Here is a 20931-nt window from a genome sequence, read left to right on the forward strand (position 1 = left end):
ACCTTTAATTACAGGTATTTTTTGAATGTATATTCATTCTTTGTATGTCTAAAAAAATTCTGTGTAAGTTTGAGCTACAATCATGATATAATTTATGGGGAAGTTCACCACATCAAGATCAGTTTACTAGTCATCAAGATTACCGCTCAGGCTGTGAAAACATCGGCTTGGACTCAGCTTAGACTGCAAATATTAACAGGAAGCCTGCATGAAGCCTTGTTTATGCTTCATGCAGTGAAGCTGCATGTGCCAAAAGTGACGTCATCACCCCTCTTGTGTTGAGCACGTAAGCTCTGCAAGTTGTCACGATGCGTGGTCGTGCACCTTTCCAATTTTTGGGATTAAGCCCCCACTGTGTGCTCGGGGCTTTTCATTTCCAGATGGTACACGATACAAGTACAAAGGTAGACTGGCTGAACAGGTACGCCTGCGCAAACATCTGTATGACCCTTAGTTGCGAAACCACAGGTCATGAAAATTCATGGAAAGAGAAGCAACCATCTCCTCTTGCGTCACTTTGTTGTGTTCTTAAGTCATAAAAACAAGAAGTTTTCCTCAGCATTGAGTAGCGTTTTGGAGAATACTGCAACAGAGGACATGCTGAGCATAAAAGCCTCTGTGTGCAAACAAATCTTAACAAACTGGGGATGTATTTGTCTACTTCCAGTCACTTGTATCAAGTCAGCTACTTGCTACTTGTCTTGCCTCACCTGTAAGATGCTTTGAGTAAAAGCGTCTTCCGAATGACTAAATGTCATGTAAATGTAAGTGAAAGAGGGAGACGTTTTCAAGGCAGGGAGGGTCTAATGAAAAGACTACGTTGAGTTGCATTATGGGAAGTGTAGGATCCAGTATTTGACTTGTACAAGGCACTTAAAATCTGAATATCTTTGCCTCTGGTGCAACGCATTTGATGTTAATTTGACCGTTAATCTGTTTCTTGCAAGAAGCCCGACGTCATGGAAGAATCTGAAGCCATAAGCGGTAATGCCAAACCTATAATCAACCTTTGGGTGCAGCTCTACAGTGAGCAAGCCTTCATAATGTTAGAAATGCTGCACAAAATCTTGAGCAAAATGAAAATATCTCTTTAGCATAAATTGTTCATGATTCATACAATGTAACTGAGATTGAATCGCTCGGTGGTCTGTGGTATTTGAACCCTGGGAGGCTGTGAAGATTGAGTCTAACAGCATGATGTGCTCAGTGTGAAAGCTTATACCGAGGAGCACTGCTGTGTACTTCCAACCAAACCTTTCTACTGATAAAGGTCTATTCATGATATAAATAATACATATACTATATTAAGCATGTACATTTTAAAAACAGGGGAAAAAATACTTTTTTAAAGAGAACTTTTGGTTTATTTAATATTTCCTCCCCTCTTATTGCTTCTAATAAGTATTTCAATTACTTTCCTGATTGCTTTCTGTCTGGATTTATCCTCACTTGATTTATCACCTCAGTAACCACTTAACTAATGAGTTTATGGTCTCAATCGCTAGTTTCAAGTCTTCTTCAATACAGGATATAACCAATACCCAATAAAGCAGGGTATGCTCTAGGGCGTGGCAACCATGTGATTGACAAGTAGCTACCATAGCGACAACATTGATTACGTAATGTAACCATGGCGTAACCCCAGATTCACAGAGCCGTAGCCTTAGCTGTCGTTATTTCAGTGTGTTTTCAGTTCATGATAGTTAAGTGTAACATTTTGGCCGCCTAAAAAGTCTTGTTCAGTGTTTGGTTGAACTAAAAGACCCTCTAATGAGTTGGATGTTCAGTTTTTCCAGTGAGTACATTTTGTTTTAAGCCTGTTTTTCACTAGCGAAAATTAGCATTAGCATTATCACAATTAAGCATAGACTGTAAATGCACCATGCTAACCGAGCTAGCAGCTAGCAGCCAGGGTCAGCTCAACGCTCTCATACAACTATGGTCACTTCTGGCTCCAAAAATCTAAGATGGCGACGGTCAAACTCGTGGTTTCGTCACAGTGGCAGCAATACACTGCCGTACTTTTGTATTTGGACAGTTTGAACTACAATTCTGTTTGAATTTCCCACTTGAACTTGCATGAAAAAACTTTGGGATGCTCAGTTTCATTTATGAACTCTGAGTTTCCCTTTTGACAAAACCTTTGACCAAAGACCAAAAGTTGTCTTTATTATTAAATACTTGCATTTTTCTCTACATACTTGATTCTTTTTGGCCTTTTTGCACCTCAGCATTGCTAAGTGTGCTGATAAATGTCTGAAGTACATGTATGTTGATGAATAAATGAATAATGAATATCAGCACAGAGCATGAATATATGACCTATGAATTAAAGCAAACAGCATGAATATTATTCTACGCTATCTGTTTTGATTTATCCTCAGTGTTTGTAAAATGTTTTTATCTGTGGAGTTTATTTTGTATTTTAACCTTGGGTACCACATTTCTTATTAACATTTCCATTTTGTACTTGGATGAAAAAACACGGTATTCTCTGTTTTATTTATGCACTCTGTGTTTCCCTTTTGTCAAAACTTTGCCCAAATGAAGGTCGAGTGACCATAAATTTGTCTTTATTATTGAATAATTGTATTTTTTCTCTTCATATTTGATTCTTTTTTCCTTTTTGCTCTTTAGCATTGAGTGTGCTGCTAAATTTACGGAATACATGGCAAACTTTTTAAAAGATGTCCTCTAAATATATAAACATTAACTTACCAACAAAGATTTGCTGCCATTTTGGAAACTATTTACCTATTTTTTAAGAATATCAGCACAGAGGATGACATGACATATAAAGCAAAAGGAAACATCTGGCTGTAGGTGAGGTTTTCACGCTTTATCCAAGCAGACATGGTTAAAACCTCCCTGTGCGCAATCGAATCCCATTAACATTCAGTGGGAAGCTTCGGGACCAGTCTATTCACAGGGGATGGGATTTCTGTTTCTCACAAACACACACACATACACACATGCAGTAACGCACTTACCGTGTGCGCGCAGAGTCCATGTCCAGGACCAGTTTTGCTAAATGTTTCCTTTGTTTCTGGATATTTGGGATTTCCACCTGTGAAGACAGAGTTTAACTTCGGTCTGTTGTCTGTTGGTGTGAAAGAGGGCGAGAAACAGACTCTGTATTGTCGAAGGCTTTGCACCTGTTGTAGCAAAACTGTACTAATTACCTGGTCTCATGAAGATTAGTTTACTGGCTAATTAACAGACTAATCAGAATGAGTCCCATGTTTATCCCATATTAGACACATGTAGAAGTAGCACTGTGAGAATCTAGCTTCTTTATTTAAATCAATGTTTGGCAATTTCTATCCCCTTATTTCTTCAATATCCTCATTTTTGATCAGTCAGTGGCTACTTGAAAACATTTCCTGCATGTAATTATCCTTAAGAACTTCCAATCTAATAAATTAAATCACTAGGAGTGCAGTTTGGTGCATTTTTTCTAATCAAGCATTATAATTTGTTGTTGCTATTAACTTCACTGGAGTCCATTAATTACACAGGGCTTCACACAGCGTTGTTTACGTACCTCCGCAAGGTCGTACAGAGGCTCGATGACGTCTCTCTCGATGGTGACTTCGAACAGGATGAGCTCCTGAGCGAGTCTGTCCTGCGTCTCGCCGCAGAGCTTCAGCATCTTCCTGCAACAGACAACGGGACCGAGCAACACGAGTGAACACACAGAGGAGCATGCGTCACGATGTGAAATGTAGGTCTCTGAGGCAGCTGCAGTTCTCCAGGGGTGTTTCTACACTTCTTTTCTGATATTTATGCACAAAGCCCCGTAGTAAATAAACTAAATATGATGCATATACTGTATGAGTCAATACAGCGAGATGATGCAATACACTGAAACTCACTACAGGAGGAAGGCAGTAGCATCAATATAGCTTGACAACTGACAGGTTTTATTGTAAAATGCTTCATTTCCTGTATTTTTCAATTTCAGTAACCTGAAACCAAAAGAAAAACACTCAGATGATTTTATCTGCAGAAGATATCGCGGTGGCAAAGGAGTCAATAATGACAATATTATTCCATTGACTGTTTTTTCTGTCATTCAGACGTCAACATTGAGCTCTTGAGAAATAAATTTTTAAAGCTCTCCTCGGATAAAAAAAATATGTTTTTCTTCTCGTTCCTTCAGTCGGATGTTTGAGCTTCATTTAGCAGTAAGATGAATGTGCAGAGTTTGTTTTCACGTTCATCTGCTGAAGGTGGAAAGTTTCTCCGAACTAAACTAAAATCTGAGTTTATGAGCGTGTTTTGTGACATCACAGCTAGTTTGGAGCCAATCGTGGTCCAGTATGCAACAAGTGTGATGTGGAAACTTGAAATGAGAATGGACTTTTCAGTGAAGTAGGAGACATCTTGTGTCCAGCAGTTGAAATTCTGAAACTAAAAATGTTTGCGTAATAATAGATTCTGGATTTTCCAATGAGGGAGAAGGATTAGATGTATTTTTATGAACTTTTATCAAGTTAGCTGAACTTTTTTTTGTGGAAAAATCATCTCAGACACCAATTATTATTCCAAGCAGAGTATTTTTATGTCTTAAAACATATCTGGAAGGGATCTATAATCTCATTAAGGTGTTCCTGGTTAAATAAAAGGTACCAAAAAAAAGTAAAGAAGAGTAGAAGTGAAATAGAAGATGTTTACATTTTACAGTGGAGGATTAGGTTTGTCCTCATCTGACTGTATCTCTGGACATGAATGGAAAATCAGCTCTGGGTGATACAAACATTCCTTTCCATGTCAGCGCTTTTGGAAAGAAAACACTGCCAGTGCTACAGGTAATCAATGATTATATAGATTACTGTGTGTGTGTGTGTGTGTGTGTGTGTGTGTGTGTGTGTGTGTGTGTGTGTTTGTGTGTGTGTGTGTGTGTGTGTGTGTGTACTCACCCTAGTAGAGACTCGTCGCCGAGCACCGCCGCCCCCTCCACCATACATTGCGCTAGTGTTGTGAGAGGAAGCTTTTTCTAAACAGGAACGAGCACAAACACACAAACAATCGATGAATCAGCCGCGACGGCTCCTGAATGTGTCATTCAACACTGAAAACTGTAATAAACAAATGAAATGAATCACACACAAACTGTAACGCACATAAATACACAGAACATTTGATTTCAGTGCAGGATCGCAAATCATCAACTCATTAAATGTTTGCTGTGATCCAGGAGACAGTTATAATTAAGTTTCATATCTATTTATTTATTTATCAGTTATTTAACTAACCAATCTTCTTCTAGTGTTCTCACCACTGCTTCCCAGCATGGTTTTAATCACTGTGTTTCATCCAGCTGTGAGTTTATTCATGTAGGAGGATACTGTAATAGTCATGTTTATGTTACTGCATTGTTTCTTTAATGTGCTGACAGACGAGTGTGAACATATTTGTTGCTTTTCTGTTTCAAACCCACCTCCTGACAGGAAGTTGGATCACCTGACCAGCTTGTTTGAGCTACAGTGTTGCACAATGAGTAGTTGATATTTGGGCGATTCGTGTGCATCAGCTTCTCTGCAAACCTCAGCGACCAACAGCTACATACTGATATCTCTGCACAGTTAAAGCTCCAGCAATATATATTGTATACATACTTTATATTATACATCTAGCATACAGCTGTTAGCTACAGAGATCTAGTCAGAACCCTGGAAGGCGGCGGTTGATTTTAAACGGGAAGAAACGCTTGTTTTAAGGTCAGACAGCTCACTTCATTACTGTGTACGTTTGTCAGACTCTGTGATCAATACTTTGGTGATCAGCTCCGTGTGTAGTTTCAGTGAGCTGTGCAAACTGATGGCTTTGGGTGGAAAATGCATATCGTCTCATGTTACATTTACAATTTTTTTAGAGGAAAGAAAAATCCAACAGGTGTGCAGAGTCTCTTATCATGATCCTGCTGGCAGAAATATTCTATTATCTCCATTATCTTTCAAAGTTATTGTTGTTTTAGTAACAAATTCCTTCTTTTTATTACGATCCTTCCACTGCAGCTGAACAGGAAAACACTGTCCATCGGGACACAAAGAGGGAGTTTTTACTAAAAAAGACTTAAACCGTGGCAGATATCCACTTTATTTGACTAACTCAGATGGCTGAAGCCTCATATTATCTTCAGATAAACTTTTAAATACATTTTTGTTCAAAACGAGGACAGCAGATTTTGTCTCCCATATGTTATAACAGGATCTTCTGTTGGTCAGTAACAGGAGGAATGATTACAGCGAGCAAAAACTGTTTCAATGTTCATTTTTTAAGACAGACAGACAACTTGAATCACTGAAAATGCTTCAAATCAGGTCAGACTATCTACATGTGGTCAGTTATCTGTGGGAATGAGACAGAGATGAAATCAATGAAATAGACCCAAAGAGCAAACAGCAGCTGTGTTTTCAGACGGATCGTAGGCTTGAGTCTGGGTTGTTTCTCACCGAGGGTGACCTGACAGACTTCTTGTCCACATCCACGCCCTGCTGGCCCTGCAGACAGGCGGTCAACTTCTTGTGTGTGCTGTGGGAAACCTGCTTGACCAGCTCCAGACGTTTCTCCACCTGACATACACAGAAAGAAAGAAAAAAACAGTGGACAAGCTTCAGTGAGAAGTGGAATACACACACGTACTGTATATTGTGTAACTGACAACACATTCCCACTCATCCACAGATAACGTTAGTTTCAGGAGGACCTGGCTGGCAGTTACAGACATGCATATGAGGCACTTAAAGCCTCAAGCATGAACAAAATCTGATTAAAAAAAATACAGATGCTGCAGCTTTCTGTCAGAGCTGCTTGTTTCTAAAAATACTGCAAAATATGGTCTACTCAGCTGTATACGAGACCATTACCTGTCGAACTTAATGCTTCTCACTTCATTATTAAATGTTCCACTCCGTGGAACTGGTGTCGCTGCCACTGAGGGCGTCATTAATCAGATCAATTACATCGCTGCCCCGAGTCAATCAGTGGGGACGTTCAGCCTTTTGTCTCGCAAAAGAGGTTCAATTACAGCACCTATTAACTTCGCCTGAAGGCAGTTCAGAAAGCCATTTGAAAAAGTAATTTTATGATTCTGAGACTAAGATACTGAGGGACGGCATGCACACAAACACACTCGAAAAAGAAGATTCATTAGTACCTGTAATAGATCTTCACTTAAAACTTCTGTTTTTTCAGCCCTGTAGAGAAATAAAGAAAAAAGAGGCTGTTAGGGTTCAGTGGGGAATCGTTAAATTACATAACTTGTTACTGTGGGAACTGAGCAACATGCCCACATACTCCTCAATCAACGTAATGACATCATTTGCTGAATTTCATTTCTGTGCACATTAATATTAATATTTCAGATGCAGCCTGGAGCTAATGGTCTAACAGGAATGTTTCACAGGACTGATACAGAGGAAACGCACAACTACAAGTTCTCCGGTTGTAAATCTGACAGAAAACGCTGCCTGAACACATGAATGTAGAAATCAGTCTCTTCTTTACAGTGACAGTGACAATAGCATCTCCAAAAATGATGAGTTTTAATTTTTGTGATGAAATGAAAGATTCCTTTATGAGTCGAGAAATTCTTACATCACTTAAGCTAAAAAACTATTTAAAGATAAAGTGAAGATAAACATTTTAGTCCATTAAATGAATCAGAGCTGGATAGTAAACACTTTACAGTCTCTACTGGCCTCAAATCAAAGTGAAGTTTAAATCCAAAATGATTTTATCTTACAATGTAGAAAATGAAGCAGAGCTGTGACATACAGCATACCAACTGATAATAGAATAACTGCCAGATAATGTAATTACTTGCTTAAGTATGATACAATGTCACTCTACACTGGATGAAAATATGAGAAAGCTTGTTAATTAAGTTCCACATAATGTAATAAAACAATTAGATGTTCAACAAGACAAAGAGTTTACAGCCACGCTGGCTGCTCTGTGAAGATGAACTCAGACACAGCAGCAGGTATAATGTTTATAATGGTCACCAGCTTAGCTTACTATGCTAGTATGCTAACAATTGCTAATTAGCACTAAACAAAAAGTACAGCTGAGGCTGATGTGAATGTCATTAGTTTTGCAGGTATTGCGTCAAAAAAACAATATATTGAAAAGTTACAATTCATCCTGAGGGGAAACATGAATGTCTGAAACAAAATTTCATGATAAATCATAAAATAGTTGTTGAGATATTTCAGTCTGGCTGCTAGCATTGCTAAAAATCATATTACTGTATACGGTTGGTATAAGGTTTATATTTTGCTCACTGTAAATAAATCCCATGAAATGAACAAAACCAACAGTGTGTTGGTTTCTCTCTCTCAGACTTGACTTCCCGGCTCTGTCTGTGGCTCTCAGCTCCAAGGTCACAAATATATGGTTTGATTTTTTAAAAAAGGCTCAGTAATTTCCTAAAACAGCTGTGCATTGTAGTTTTTAGCAAACGTTTCTCAAACAGGAGGAAAAGGTGCATTTGTTGGGGACTATTTGGTGTTTTAGTGAGTATTTCCAGCAGCAGGATGGTGTGTGTGTTCGTGTAATGAAGGAACATGTCACCCAGTACAGCCGTGTGACTCACTGACGTGTTTTTGGACAACAACGGAGGTCTACGGCACAGAGGAAGAAGATATATCAGACGTCGGATAGACACGTAACACTTGGAAGTAGATAAATTCATTGTTGGTTTGTGTCTCTTCAAGGGATTTGTTGACATTCAGAAAAATATAGAATATATATCTGTAGCTTTATACTGGTACCAATGATGAATGACTGTATTGTAATAATAACATGTCCAATCCAGCATTTACAGAGCCATTTTTGTTACAGCTGTTCAATTTTCAGTTTCTGCAGGCCATTTTTGAAAAAAAAAACCAAAAAAAAAACACAACATAAATATTGATTATGAGTCACATCGAGACCTTCAGGCAGGGATACAGAGCGTGAGGTGTTAAAGCAACGTCGATCGCCTCCATCACTGCCTTCACATGGCCACAGATGGAGACTGACAGCTGGACCTGGATCAATGTGGATATTACAACAGGCAAGGCTACAAGGAACTGAAGGTTAATTGTAAAGTACGAGATGCACTCTGGAGGAAAATGTTGCCTGGAGTGTCGATGGCCTTTGAAGAACATTACAGCAATACTTTAATGTAACTTGGTGCAGAACATCAAGCTACAAAAGTCCACTTGTACAGAAAAAAGATTAAAAAACAACAACAACAACCTATTCAGACCAGGAGCTGAGATCAACACTCTTCTGCTTCTCAGAGAAAATGTGCTGAATACATCACTGGGAAAGTATATATCAAATAAATATATCAATTAAGATTAACATCAATCTGTTAGATTCAAGAGACTTTACTGCTTTTTGCTGTATCAGGTTAAAAAAGGAACAAATTTACAATAAATTAGATTAAAATCTCAATGTCTGCGAGAGAAATGACATTATTTACAACAATTATGTACAGCACTTCTAATCACACAATTTTTGACATTTATATTTATATGTATATTTAGTAGATACCTTCAGCCAGATTTACTGTATGAGTCATATACTGTTGTTTACTTATACTGTGCTGTCTAATCTGTGCCTTGATTCCTCTCAGTCTTGAATAATGAACATGTTTTAAGCTACTCTGGACCTCATTATACTGTTATATTTCATTAGATGGTATATTTGACACATTACAGGGTCACTTAAGTGTTTTTTCATTAATAATAATTAACAACAGTATATGACTCATACAGTAAATCTGGCTGAAAGTATTAACTAAATGTCCAAATATACAGAACATACATATATAATTAATTCAATGTTGTCAAAAATTGTGTGAAGTTAAGGATTTCCTTCACTTCCCAATTCATAAATTCCAATAAAGAAAGTTATTCAGCTGTACCAGTAGGGTTTACATGGAGTTTGAAATAGTAACAATAGTGAGTAAGAGAAATGTTGTCAGCCATTATTAAAATTCTGGTCTACGGTCAGTGGAGAGAAAAAGCATTTAGTTGGTGTTTTAGACTGTTTAAAACCTCTCTGCTACAAAACTACATTGCAGCTAAAAATCAGCTTTACAGTCTGACAACATTCAACATCCTCGATTCAGAAAAGGAAAAACTCGTTAGCGCTCTGTAACACCTTTATGGGTTAAAAAAAGGTATAAACCTCAAGAAGAGCAACCTCTGCCAGGACAGACATGAAACTGATGTAGTGTTTACATAGCAAACAGAAGTAGAAGTAGTATAATTGCAATATGGGGAAACAAAATTAGAATATCAAAGATGGACCTCCATTGATTTTTCCACCACTGCCTGATTAATTCACTACTTTGGTCCCGTCTTACATTTCCTTCAAGCTCAGCAGATGAAAACGCATCTCAGCGTCTTCTTTCACAGTAAAGAACTATTACGGTAGATTGTTCAGCTGCCAAACGTACAGCAGGTTAAACAATTAACACTGCACATATTCAGTGCAGTACCTGTGAACGCAAGCAGACGAGAAAAAAACAACATGAAGCTACAGCTGGGGTTTCTCGAGGTTTCTCTCTCAGACACACTGAAGCGATTCTCTGTCTGCTCCGATTCAGCTCTATAGACACTGATTATACAGTCTGCTGCAATCTGGCCTCTCTTTCCTTAAAGCCTCTTAGCATTCAGATTCTTTTTATTGCAATGTTATCTTCAGTTAAAGTACCTGCGGGAGGTCTGGTTTCATACAAGCCTGTTCAGCTGCCGTCTCAGGAATTCCCCTGAAACCTGTGACGCACCATTTTTAAACACTGATTTTAAAAATATGTGGTCTAGAAACCGCATCGGTCAATGATTTATACCCCGTCCTGTTTGCTCTGACAATAAGCACAGGAACCTTTTTTCTAGACCTGCAGTATATTTCAGTTGTTGATTCTCTCTGTAGAAAAACAGTATTGGTTTGTTATTAGTTATGACATTACTCTCTGCTGTCAGCACCCTAATAAATAATAGAACTGATAATTATAATAAAACATATAAGTTTGAGTCACCTGACGTGAGTTTCTTTGGCCCCGGAGGTACAAACCTCCAGTAAAACAGGTAGAAGAAGTTTTACAGCGGCTCTAAATCGAGAGTAAAGTGGACTGTTGTCAAGTTTATTATGTTGAAACTCTGAGTGACCAACTGCTCGTAAAGTCAGAACAGCTCAGTGAAATAAAAAGATAATAAAGTTACCAATTTCTAATACAGCTCCCTTTATAAAGAGTTTAAAAGTTGTAACTAATAGCTTTATTAATTGTTAATAAATCATTTACTAACACTTTATAAACCAGTTATAAGCCATTTGAACTCATTAGGAAAATCCCTCCAATGATTGTGATCATTTATTAACATTTTATTATACAGGTTGTACATTCCTAACAATTTGTGAGTCAAATTCCCCAAAAAAGCTCTGTAATTTGGAAATAACCAATAATAATAATATTAATAATCAACTGATTCCAATTAATTAGTGGCAGGTGTAATATCTCATCTGAACAAATGTGAAATCTGTTTACAGTCAAACTTGAAATTCAACGTCTATGGATAACAAAGTTTCCAATTATGAATTGATAATAAATCAATATTTACTGGGGTTAAAAATGTGTTTAAAAAGAAAAAAAAATCATATAATTTCCCCATAAGAAGTACAAAATTATATGTAGGAAACTTTCTAGGACTGTTTTGGGAAATATACAGTATGTCTCTGTAAGTAATAAAGCATTACCACATATTCAATGGTTTTATTAATCTTTATTAATCAAAAAAAACCCTGAAAACCCTTTAATATTGACTTACTAACATTTAGCATTCCTAAGGAATCTTTACAACGACGCAACCCAAATATTTTTCCTATTTATGACTGATAACTGATCTATAAAGCATTATTTTATGATTTATCAACCACTGGTGAAGCCACTAGTTATAACTTAAGTTGAGAAAAAACCATACGATAAAAGTGAGTCTTAAGAAGAGATTTAAAAGACGACACTGAGGTTACCTGCCTGAGATCTCCAGGCAAGGAGTTCACAGCTGAGGGGCTCAATCATCAGTAAGACCTGCTGGAGATCTCAAGCAGCCATCAGGTTAATAAGGAGTTAGCAGATCAAAGATATAAGCAGGAGCCTGATCATTCAAAGCTTTAATAACAAGCAGTAAAAGCTTAAAATCAATTCTAAAACTCACAGGTAAGCAGTGACGGGCAGCGAGGATTGGTATAATGAGGACGCTGGCGGGAGTATTTTGTATAAACTGCAGTCTTTGGATGTTTCACCTACTTATACAAGATTAAAGTGTATTGCAATAGTCAAGTCTGGAGGAGATAAAAGCACAGATGACCTTTTCTAAGTCTGCAGAGGAAAGAAATGACCTGATTTTTCTTAGCTGTCTCAGTTGGGCAAAGCAGGACTGCAACACTTGGTCACCTGAGCATCAAAAGACAACCCTTTTATATTAAAAACAAACAAAATCTTAATGAAATAAAACATAATTGGAGGCCAAAAATCAAAACTGCCTACATGCTACTGAGTGCAATGACTGATATGATCAAAAATCCACTATAACCCGGAAAACAACATCTTATTCATGGATGTTTTTACAAATGAATCAACAAAATAAACACGCTCAGATCATGAAACCTCAAACATACAGCAGCCCTGTCCTTTCTGACTGAGAACAAACACCAAACCAATCAAGTCTGTCTTACCTCACTTGCTGATCAGCACAGACAACACATCCCCTCTGACTGTATCCTGACACAAACAGACTTTAGTCTAAATTAAAAAAAAACAAAAAAAACACCATATTGCGGTTGGGTGGACTTACAAAGCCGTGCTGTTCCTGCGTGAGGCTCTAGTCCTGCTGATCTGCAGCTTTCTCTTCCACATCCCCCCTGCTAACAGGAGGGAAACCAACTGTTTTCAGGCAGCAGTCGAGTGGCAAAAAACGAGTGAGTAAAGGGGGAAAGTAGAACGACAGAAGGAGGAGAAAGAGAGGCAGTGAGGGGGAGGGAAAACTGAAGAATGAGACCTGACTATCTGGTCCTTTCACTCTTTCTCTCATCACCAACCAATCTCTCCATCTCCTTTTGCCTGTAATCACACTTGTCAACAGGTTGGATTGCACAAAAACTGATTTATAGATTGTATGTCACTGTGTATGACTGCACACACACACGGACACTGCAAAGGAGAAAATTACATAAACCTTAAAGGGGATATGACATGCACATTTTCAGGTCTGTATTTATATTCTGGGGCTCTACTGGAATATCTTTGCATGATTTACAGTTAAAAAAAACTCCTTATTTATCTCATACTGGCCCTTTATGCAGCCCCTCAGTTCAGCCTCTGTCTGAAACAAGCCGTTTTAGCTCCTGTCTCTTTAAGGCCCCACTCTGTTCTGATTGGTTAGCCTCAGGAAACTCAGCGACGTCAACAAACCATGACAGAAACTGCTGCAAAGTGGGAAGAGCTGTTTCAAGCACCCCTGGGTTCTGTGAGTAAAAATCCCATCTATTTGTCCCAACATTAGTGACTCACAGTTTGATCCCTTCTATGACTTGGATCAGCATGAAACTCTCCCAGTCAGAACAGCACAGTAAGATGTACAACTGCATTAGAAAATAACAGATTCTTAAGTAAAAAGTACAAGGCTGTGTACATAAAAATGTTGAGGTAGAAGTTAACTACTCGCAGTGTGTATTTCAGCAAGAAAGAGTCAATCATCAAGCTTAAAATTTGTTTCGGTGCGCTGATAATAGCGGGCAGAAGCTTAAGATTACAGTGTTGAGAAAACTGATTTTACAACTTACAGAGTGAATCAGTTTACTTCTAATTTCTGGGTCACTTTTGAGTGAAATCAGCAACTATGGCTGTTTACAACTTCAGCAACAAAGTGTTTTGAATTCATTACGCTCTGATTCATATCCATGGTTTCTTCTCTATAGCAACGGCGGCCGAGGCTCATGGGTATTCTTAGTCATCCATCAAAATCGCGGACAAAACCCGATTTCTCAGAAACAAATCTGAAATAATTAAAAACCGGTGGTCATAATATAAATCTATAGGATCGTTACATTATCCAGGAGAGTCCTGAGTTTCTATGTTTATTAATACTGATGAGATTGTTTAAAGAAATATGTGAAATGAGAATACAGAATGGGGAAATACACTTCGCAGCTCCATATTTGTAGGATTTGACTGCTTTTTCTCATTCTTTACTTGAAATGTCACCTTCTGAAATACATCAGTACATGTACAGTACAAACCGAAATATGCGAGTGGACAATGCAAACAACACATGGAAAAACCTTAGCAACAACCTTAGCAACCAAAGCTACAGAATGGACAGCCATTAATGGGCATATATGACATTGGTTTGTTGGCAAGGTACAAAAAAATGTTGCAAACGAATCCTTCAGAGCGGATTGAAGCCCTGACTTTTGACTGGCAGGGAGAATTTCTACATATGTTCACCTCAAGTTTAACATCCAACACTATAACAGGATATAAATGACAGAAAACCACAGACAGCATGACATGTCACCTTAAAAACACAAAAAGACAGTAGCTTGTTAAAGTTAAAGTTCAACTTTATTTGTCCCTAAAGGGCAACTGGTTTTGTACTATCCTGTCATCCCCCTACATAAAGTATGACCAGCATACCATGACAATCAAAATACATCAACAAATCCGTCCAGCGGCAACAACATAATCATAAATCACCATTAACATCATCCTACAGGTAGGCCTTCATACTCATGATGGGTGACCTCTTTTTCCCTGAGTTGAGGAGGGTGATGGCTGTTTTGATGAATGAGTGTTTGTATCTGTTTGTCTTGACTGAGAAGGAATCTGAAGCGGGTGCCAGAGGGTCAGGATTGAAATTCCTGATGAAGAGGATGGGTGCAGTCAGACAGGATGTAATCTGACCACTAACAGACTGGCTACTCTGCTGGACATCCATAATTTTGCTGCTTGTATTCATTATTTTAGCTAACGCATTCTTCAGTTTGATATATTTAGACTGTCATACCAACAGAAGAGGGAAAGTTTTTGCACCAATTTAAAAAAATAATCAACCACAGCCCAGATAGCAAAATTGCTGTGGCCAAGAGCCGGCCCCAACCAAACACTTTCAGCACTTTCATCCGGCCCACATACCGCGTGGAATGATGGCACTTGGGCGGTCCACTCCTGTTTCCCAGATCTGGGCTACTAGCATAGCAATGCTGTATGTAAACCAAGAACAAACCAGATAAACCAGCACCGACCCACATCCAACAAGAGCACTGCATCTTTACCAAAAAAGGCCCACATTTAATTTGGGGTGTTTGGGCCATGTTTGCTATTTTACATGTGGGACATTTCAGGCTCACATCCATTTTGTCCAGGTCAGAAGAAGGCCAGCAGTGCTGCGTCATTGTCTGAATTGGCCCACTTCCGTATGCTATCTGAAGGGCCATGACCTCATTCATCATCGTGGAGGAGAATGAATATAACTGAGTCATCCGCAAACTTCAGGATTTATTGGTTCTCAAACTGGCTCCAACAGTCATCTGTATACAGAATATGAAGGAGAGGTGAAAGGACACGGCCCTGGGATGAACCTGCAGATGACGAGATCTCCCCTGACGCGCACTCATTCTCCCTCCTGTGTGGACAAGAAGTCAAGGATCCAACCAGCCAAACTAGAGTCAACACTAAAGTAGTTAGAGAGTTTATACGCCAACAGGTGGGGTTCAATGGTGGTGTAAGCTGATGAAAAATCAATAAATAACAGCTTGGCATGAGTTTTACTGCCCTCCAGGTATTTGAATAAAAGGTCAAGCAAGGTGACAGTTGCGCCCCGCCCAGCGCTGTAGCCAAACTGAAACAGATCAAGAAGGTGTTGAGTTCTGTCCAGAAGTTCCTGTTTTATCAGTTTCTCGAGGGGCTTCATGACCAGGGAGGTCAGAGCAACTGGCCTATAGTCATTCAGGACTTTTTGGTTGTTCTTGGCAACAGGAATAAACTGTTTCCATAATTTTGGAACCTTCTGCTGGCTGATTAACAACATGGGACCTCGTTGCTCTGAACAACAGGTGAGCAGGCGGCTCCCAATGTTATCTGGGCCAGCTGCTATATCTTTTATATGACAGGAGACATTATTGACAACAACCTTAAAAACGACTTCATTGATCTACTTGAACATTGCATGAAGTTCTTTAACAACAGATAAAATGATAAAAAAAAGGTGGACAAACAAAGAGAAGCACCTAGCTGCCGGTCGCTGCATGAGCTTGTGCCCTTAATTGCTTGATCCTGACCTTTTTAAACCCTGTAACATTTCTCTTTAACCTTCACCTCCCTTCAGTTTGCTCTCATTGGCTGGATTATTATTGATCCGGCTAAAGTGCAACAGCTGGAAGCAGGAGGACAAAAGGAGAGGTCTTTTCTTTCTCTTCCTCCATCCTCCTCAGCTGGTGTCTGTGCTGCTATGAGCTTCACAATGGAGCTCCATGTCTGGGTCTCTTGTTCTTTTTACTACACACTCCACTTCTAATGCAGCTGTCTGAGAAATTTTGTGTGCTTATTGAAGGAAAACTCCACCAAAAATCCTGTTAGCTTGGAGAGTGGCACTGAAAGGTTACTGGCTTGATGCTTAACGGATGCTGACGGCTGTATTTAGCTGTAATAAACTTTATTACATCTTTTGCATAAGCATGTGTCATGGCCAGATTGGTTTTCTTGCGGCTTGCTTAAAAGTTTTACTACAACCATTAAAATAGCGACATGTGTTAGCTCTTTTTTCCCTCAGAGCAGTGTGCAGCTAATACAACAAAACACTGGATATATTATATTAGTGTACGTGCTAAAAGCATGTATTTGAAAATTTGAAGACGTACAGTAGCTTTGATGTCCGCCATGTGGGCGTTGATTGACAGCTGTGATTGACAGGTGGCTCACCTGCTGCTCTCCCCACCTCCAAGACTCATACAGAGTCGGACTATTGTCACAATATTTCAATAAATTTAATGTTACTTGATTATGATACCATAATGATACAATTAGAAAAATTAGCTGAAGTAGCTAGTTCAAGTGTGCACTGAGGCTTCGGTCTGTGGTAGCGGGCGTGGTTCCAGAGCGTGAAAGGCAACAACCTGCACTACTTATTTGGAAGGTCCTGACTCCAAACGGAAAAGATGAAACAGACCATAAGCTGCAACTCTGGTCTTCAAAATGGCTTCAAAGCAAATCAATGGGTGACATCACACCTCACTACATCCATCTTTATATGAAGGATATGGACCTACCAACCAAATCCTGAATCCCGTCCTGTTTGTCCCAAAAAATAGACAAACCAATGTTTTGATTAGTTATAACCTCATAAAACATTAAATACGGATCGTTGTGGAACATTATTTTGGTGTTGCCCACAGACAGGAAGTTATGTCCATAGCCTACATGAATTATGGCTGTTGTAGTTTTGTGCAGTTGTGCCGTAATAACATTAAACCATCCTGATGAAATGAATAAAATAAAATGAATTTTATGTAACAGATGATGATTTACACACTGTCACATAAAACACAGTCATTGTTTTTGTTGTCCTAATGACAGACAGTTGACTTCATGAACAAAAATAATACATTTTAGCATCAAGTTTTGACTTTCACGTGTTTTAATGTTCGTTGACTCTGAATGTAATGAACTGGAGGCCACGCCCGCCCCTAACTCCCCCTCTTCTCATCTGGTCGCCTTAATTGACATCCAAGTCACAGCAAGTTTTTTCTGCTGTGTTTGAATATATTATAACCGCTGAGAATCCAAGTTGACTTTATGCTGTCGTCTTCCACCTTTCAAAGCCTACAGGCTGTCAGTATTTGTTACTTGACAGATGAGAAGATGAATAAGTTAGCAACAGTGCTGTATAAGTTTATGTATGCACTGTGTGGCTTTGTGGGACAGTGACAGTGTGTCTGTTAGCAGAGTCACAGCGGCTCGTTTCTGTATATTGACTTAACCTAATTTATTTCTGACACACTGTGTACAAATCCAGGATTTTTTTTCCTGAGATTTGATGCCAAGTAAATCACTGACAGTCTCACTTTCTCTGGATTCATTTCCTCTCTGACAACAAGAAAGTGTTAGCACGATTTACTGGCTCAGTGAATTTAACAACAGGATAATGATGCTCATGCAAACACACACACACACACACACACAATAATGAGCAGGTTAGTAATTACTCATCATTCCTGGAAGGTGCAGTGTTGTTCTTTCACACACTCAGACACACACAAGTAATCCAAACATGCACACGAAGCAAAGGACATATTCTCATTTGCTTTCCTTCGTGACAGCTGTTTAGATTGCAGGCACACACACACACACACACACACACACACACACACACACAAACACACACACACACACACACACATCTCTTTCCAGGCATGGTATGACAAAGCTGAAGGTTTAATGCAAACAAAACAAACTGCTTCTCAGCCGCTACAGTGAAAATCACCCAGACAATTAAAATTCAAAGAATGCTTGCTGACTTTTTCTTGACCTCACACATCCTGTATGTATTATATTTGCAAATGTACCTGCATAATACAGTATATAAAGTCTACACGGGCAGCAGATTATTCGAATGTCTTCAGTTTGAACTGTCATGTCCTCAATTACCAGCAGGAGGCAAGATTCGATAATACTTTGACCACACATCTCCCTGTGGGAAATGAATGTATTATTAACTGTATATTAAAGCTAAAGCTGCAGCAAAATGTACCTGCAGTGCTGCTGCATGCATCCTGCATCCTAGACAAAGTGTATTCAATGTCTACCAGAGGTAGAGAGGCACATATTGTACAAAATGTTCTCTCTTGTCTTTCAGATTCTCTGCAGGTAGTGCTGAGGAGAAAACTGGAGGATAAAGACAAGTGGAGATGGAAAAATGGCAGAATAGATGCTCATAGATGATGTAAAAACAGATGATTAGGATGAGAAAACAGGTATGATTAAAGCAAAAGAGTCTGTTTCAAGTGCAGTATACTGAAGATTCAGGGATCCTTAAGGTTACATTCTTCATTGCACTCTTTGGAAGAGCAGGAACATAAAATATATTTAATTGAATTTAACATATTGAAGGTTTAAATCAAGGTTTAATCATCAGCGCGTAGTTAATAAAAACTGAATACATGTGGTTCTTTATATTGACAATAAAACCAAAGTATTCTGGCACATAATGAAATGACAAACTGATACAAAGAGGAGCCACTTTGACAATAATGTCAAAATAAAAAGATTGACCACACACGCAGATGCAAAAGGAGCGAAAGCAAAGGATGATACTTTTTGTCAGTTTGTGGGCAATCTTTTTATGAAATGTGTGTGTTCAAGTCTGTCTTAAAACAACAGCCAGGTGCCCAAATGAACACTGAAATTTATTTATTTTGCTATAAGTGATGGAGGACAAAATCCACAGTCCTCCTTCTGTGTAAAAATGTATTTCAAAGTTTATCTGACGCTAATATGAAGCTTCAAAAGAGTCAAATCAAGTAGATATCTTTCAACGTTACAGTCTTTTTAGTGCCAAGGTCCCTCTTTTTCTTACTATACTTCCACCGCAGCTCAACAGGGAAACACAAAGAGGGAATTTGATGCTAAAAAGACTAAATGTGTCAGATATCCACTTGATATGACTAACTCAGACTGCTGAAGCCTCATATAAGCTTCACATCAACTTTTAAATGCATTTTTGCACTAAATGACTGTGCATTTTTTTGGTTGGGTTTTTTTTCCCCCCTGAGAAAACATGTATGCCGCTAACATTTCCTCGTGTTTGGCCCTGCCTCTGAGTGCACGTGTGAGGAGAAGAGAGGGTCAGCTGTTGTGTTGTGCTGACATTTCCACTCGGGGGAACGCAGCGTGACGGGGGTAACAGCTGAGGAAGGGAGAGGCTGACAAACACATGGCTTATATTTTGGAAAAAGATAAAAATCTAAAAGGGGACGCTTGCAAGAAAGGACCCACAGGGTGGACGAAATGACGACTAAATACTCCGAAAAGAGGGACAGAGGGCGAAAGCGTCTTACATCTCTCTCTCCATCTAAACCTCAGTGTGACTCGCCCTCCTCTCCTCTCTCTGCAGCCTTTGGTAAATTGTTTGACACATGAAGGGCGTTACAGCATCCTGAACCAAAGCCTCAGCAGCACACTCTGTGTTTTACTGCAGCATCAGCTTCTGTCGTCAGAGCCGGGATTCCCACTGGCACAAGAGAAAGGAGAAGGAGGAGACGAGGCGAGGCTGGTGATGAAGAATACAGAAGCAGGAGGAGAGAAGATGATAGGAGCACGAAAGATAACAGATGTGTAAAAAGGGGGTTTCACAGCGATAAATCTTTGGAGATGGAGCGAGAGAGACTGAGAATACAGACTGTTCTCTTGTATAATGACTCAACTCTTTGATTTTTCTCCTTCTCTGGTCGAGGAACTTTGACAGAAGACCAAACACTTCATATTTTCTGCCCTATACTTGATCAATAAAGATCATAGACATTAATACTTTTTGAATATTCTTTTTGTTACTGCAATGAAATTCATGACTGCACACTAGTTTAATGAATTCAAAAACTCCCACAGAAGAAATGACAGAGAGAATAAAGCAAGTGATAAAACTATTTGAAAATTCTCAGTTGAATCATGATGTTTCTTTCTCTCGATCACAAACATGATCTTTGGCTGAGTACAGAGAAAAAAGCTCATTAACCAGACAACATCCAAATGTTTCACTTTAGCCGTCATGGATTCAACATTAATTATCTACAGCTTAGGGCTGTAGTCTGCTGGTCTGCTGGTCAATTAGTTGGTCGATATGCTCTCGTCCGACTAAATTCTCATTGGTCGAATAATCT

At 38.9% G+C, this 20931-nt stretch overlaps 1 protein-coding gene across 4 annotated transcripts in view; it reads right to left on the reverse strand.

The window, feature by feature from the left end:
• Nucleotides 1-20931, reverse strand: part of LOC122971714 (rho GTPase-activating protein 44-like) — a 105392-nt gene that overhangs the window by 32686 nt on the left and 51775 nt on the right. For 2 of the 4 annotated variants that reach the window (XM_044338460.1, XM_044338459.1), the window contains exons 2-6: nucleotides 7163-7202; nucleotides 6459-6578; nucleotides 4923-4999; nucleotides 3545-3656; nucleotides 2991-3067 (exon numbers count right to left, since the gene is read on the reverse strand). In XM_044338460.1, coding sequence (XP_044194395.1) covers nucleotides 2991-3067; nucleotides 3545-3656; nucleotides 4923-4999; nucleotides 6459-6578; nucleotides 7163-7202 — 426 coding nt within the window. Of the gene's footprint in view, nucleotides 1-2990; nucleotides 3068-3544; nucleotides 3657-4922; nucleotides 5000-6458; nucleotides 6579-7162; nucleotides 7203-12854; nucleotides 13283-20931 lie in introns of those variants that run through there. The other 2 variants (XM_044338458.1, XM_044338457.1) reach the window with 2 other exon arrangements.

Source organism: Thunnus albacares, chromosome 20 (genome assembly GCF_914725855.1).
Source record: "Thunnus albacares chromosome 20, fThuAlb1.1, whole genome shotgun sequence".
NCBI lineage: Eukaryota > Metazoa > Chordata > Actinopteri > Scombriformes > Scombridae > Thunnus > Thunnus albacares.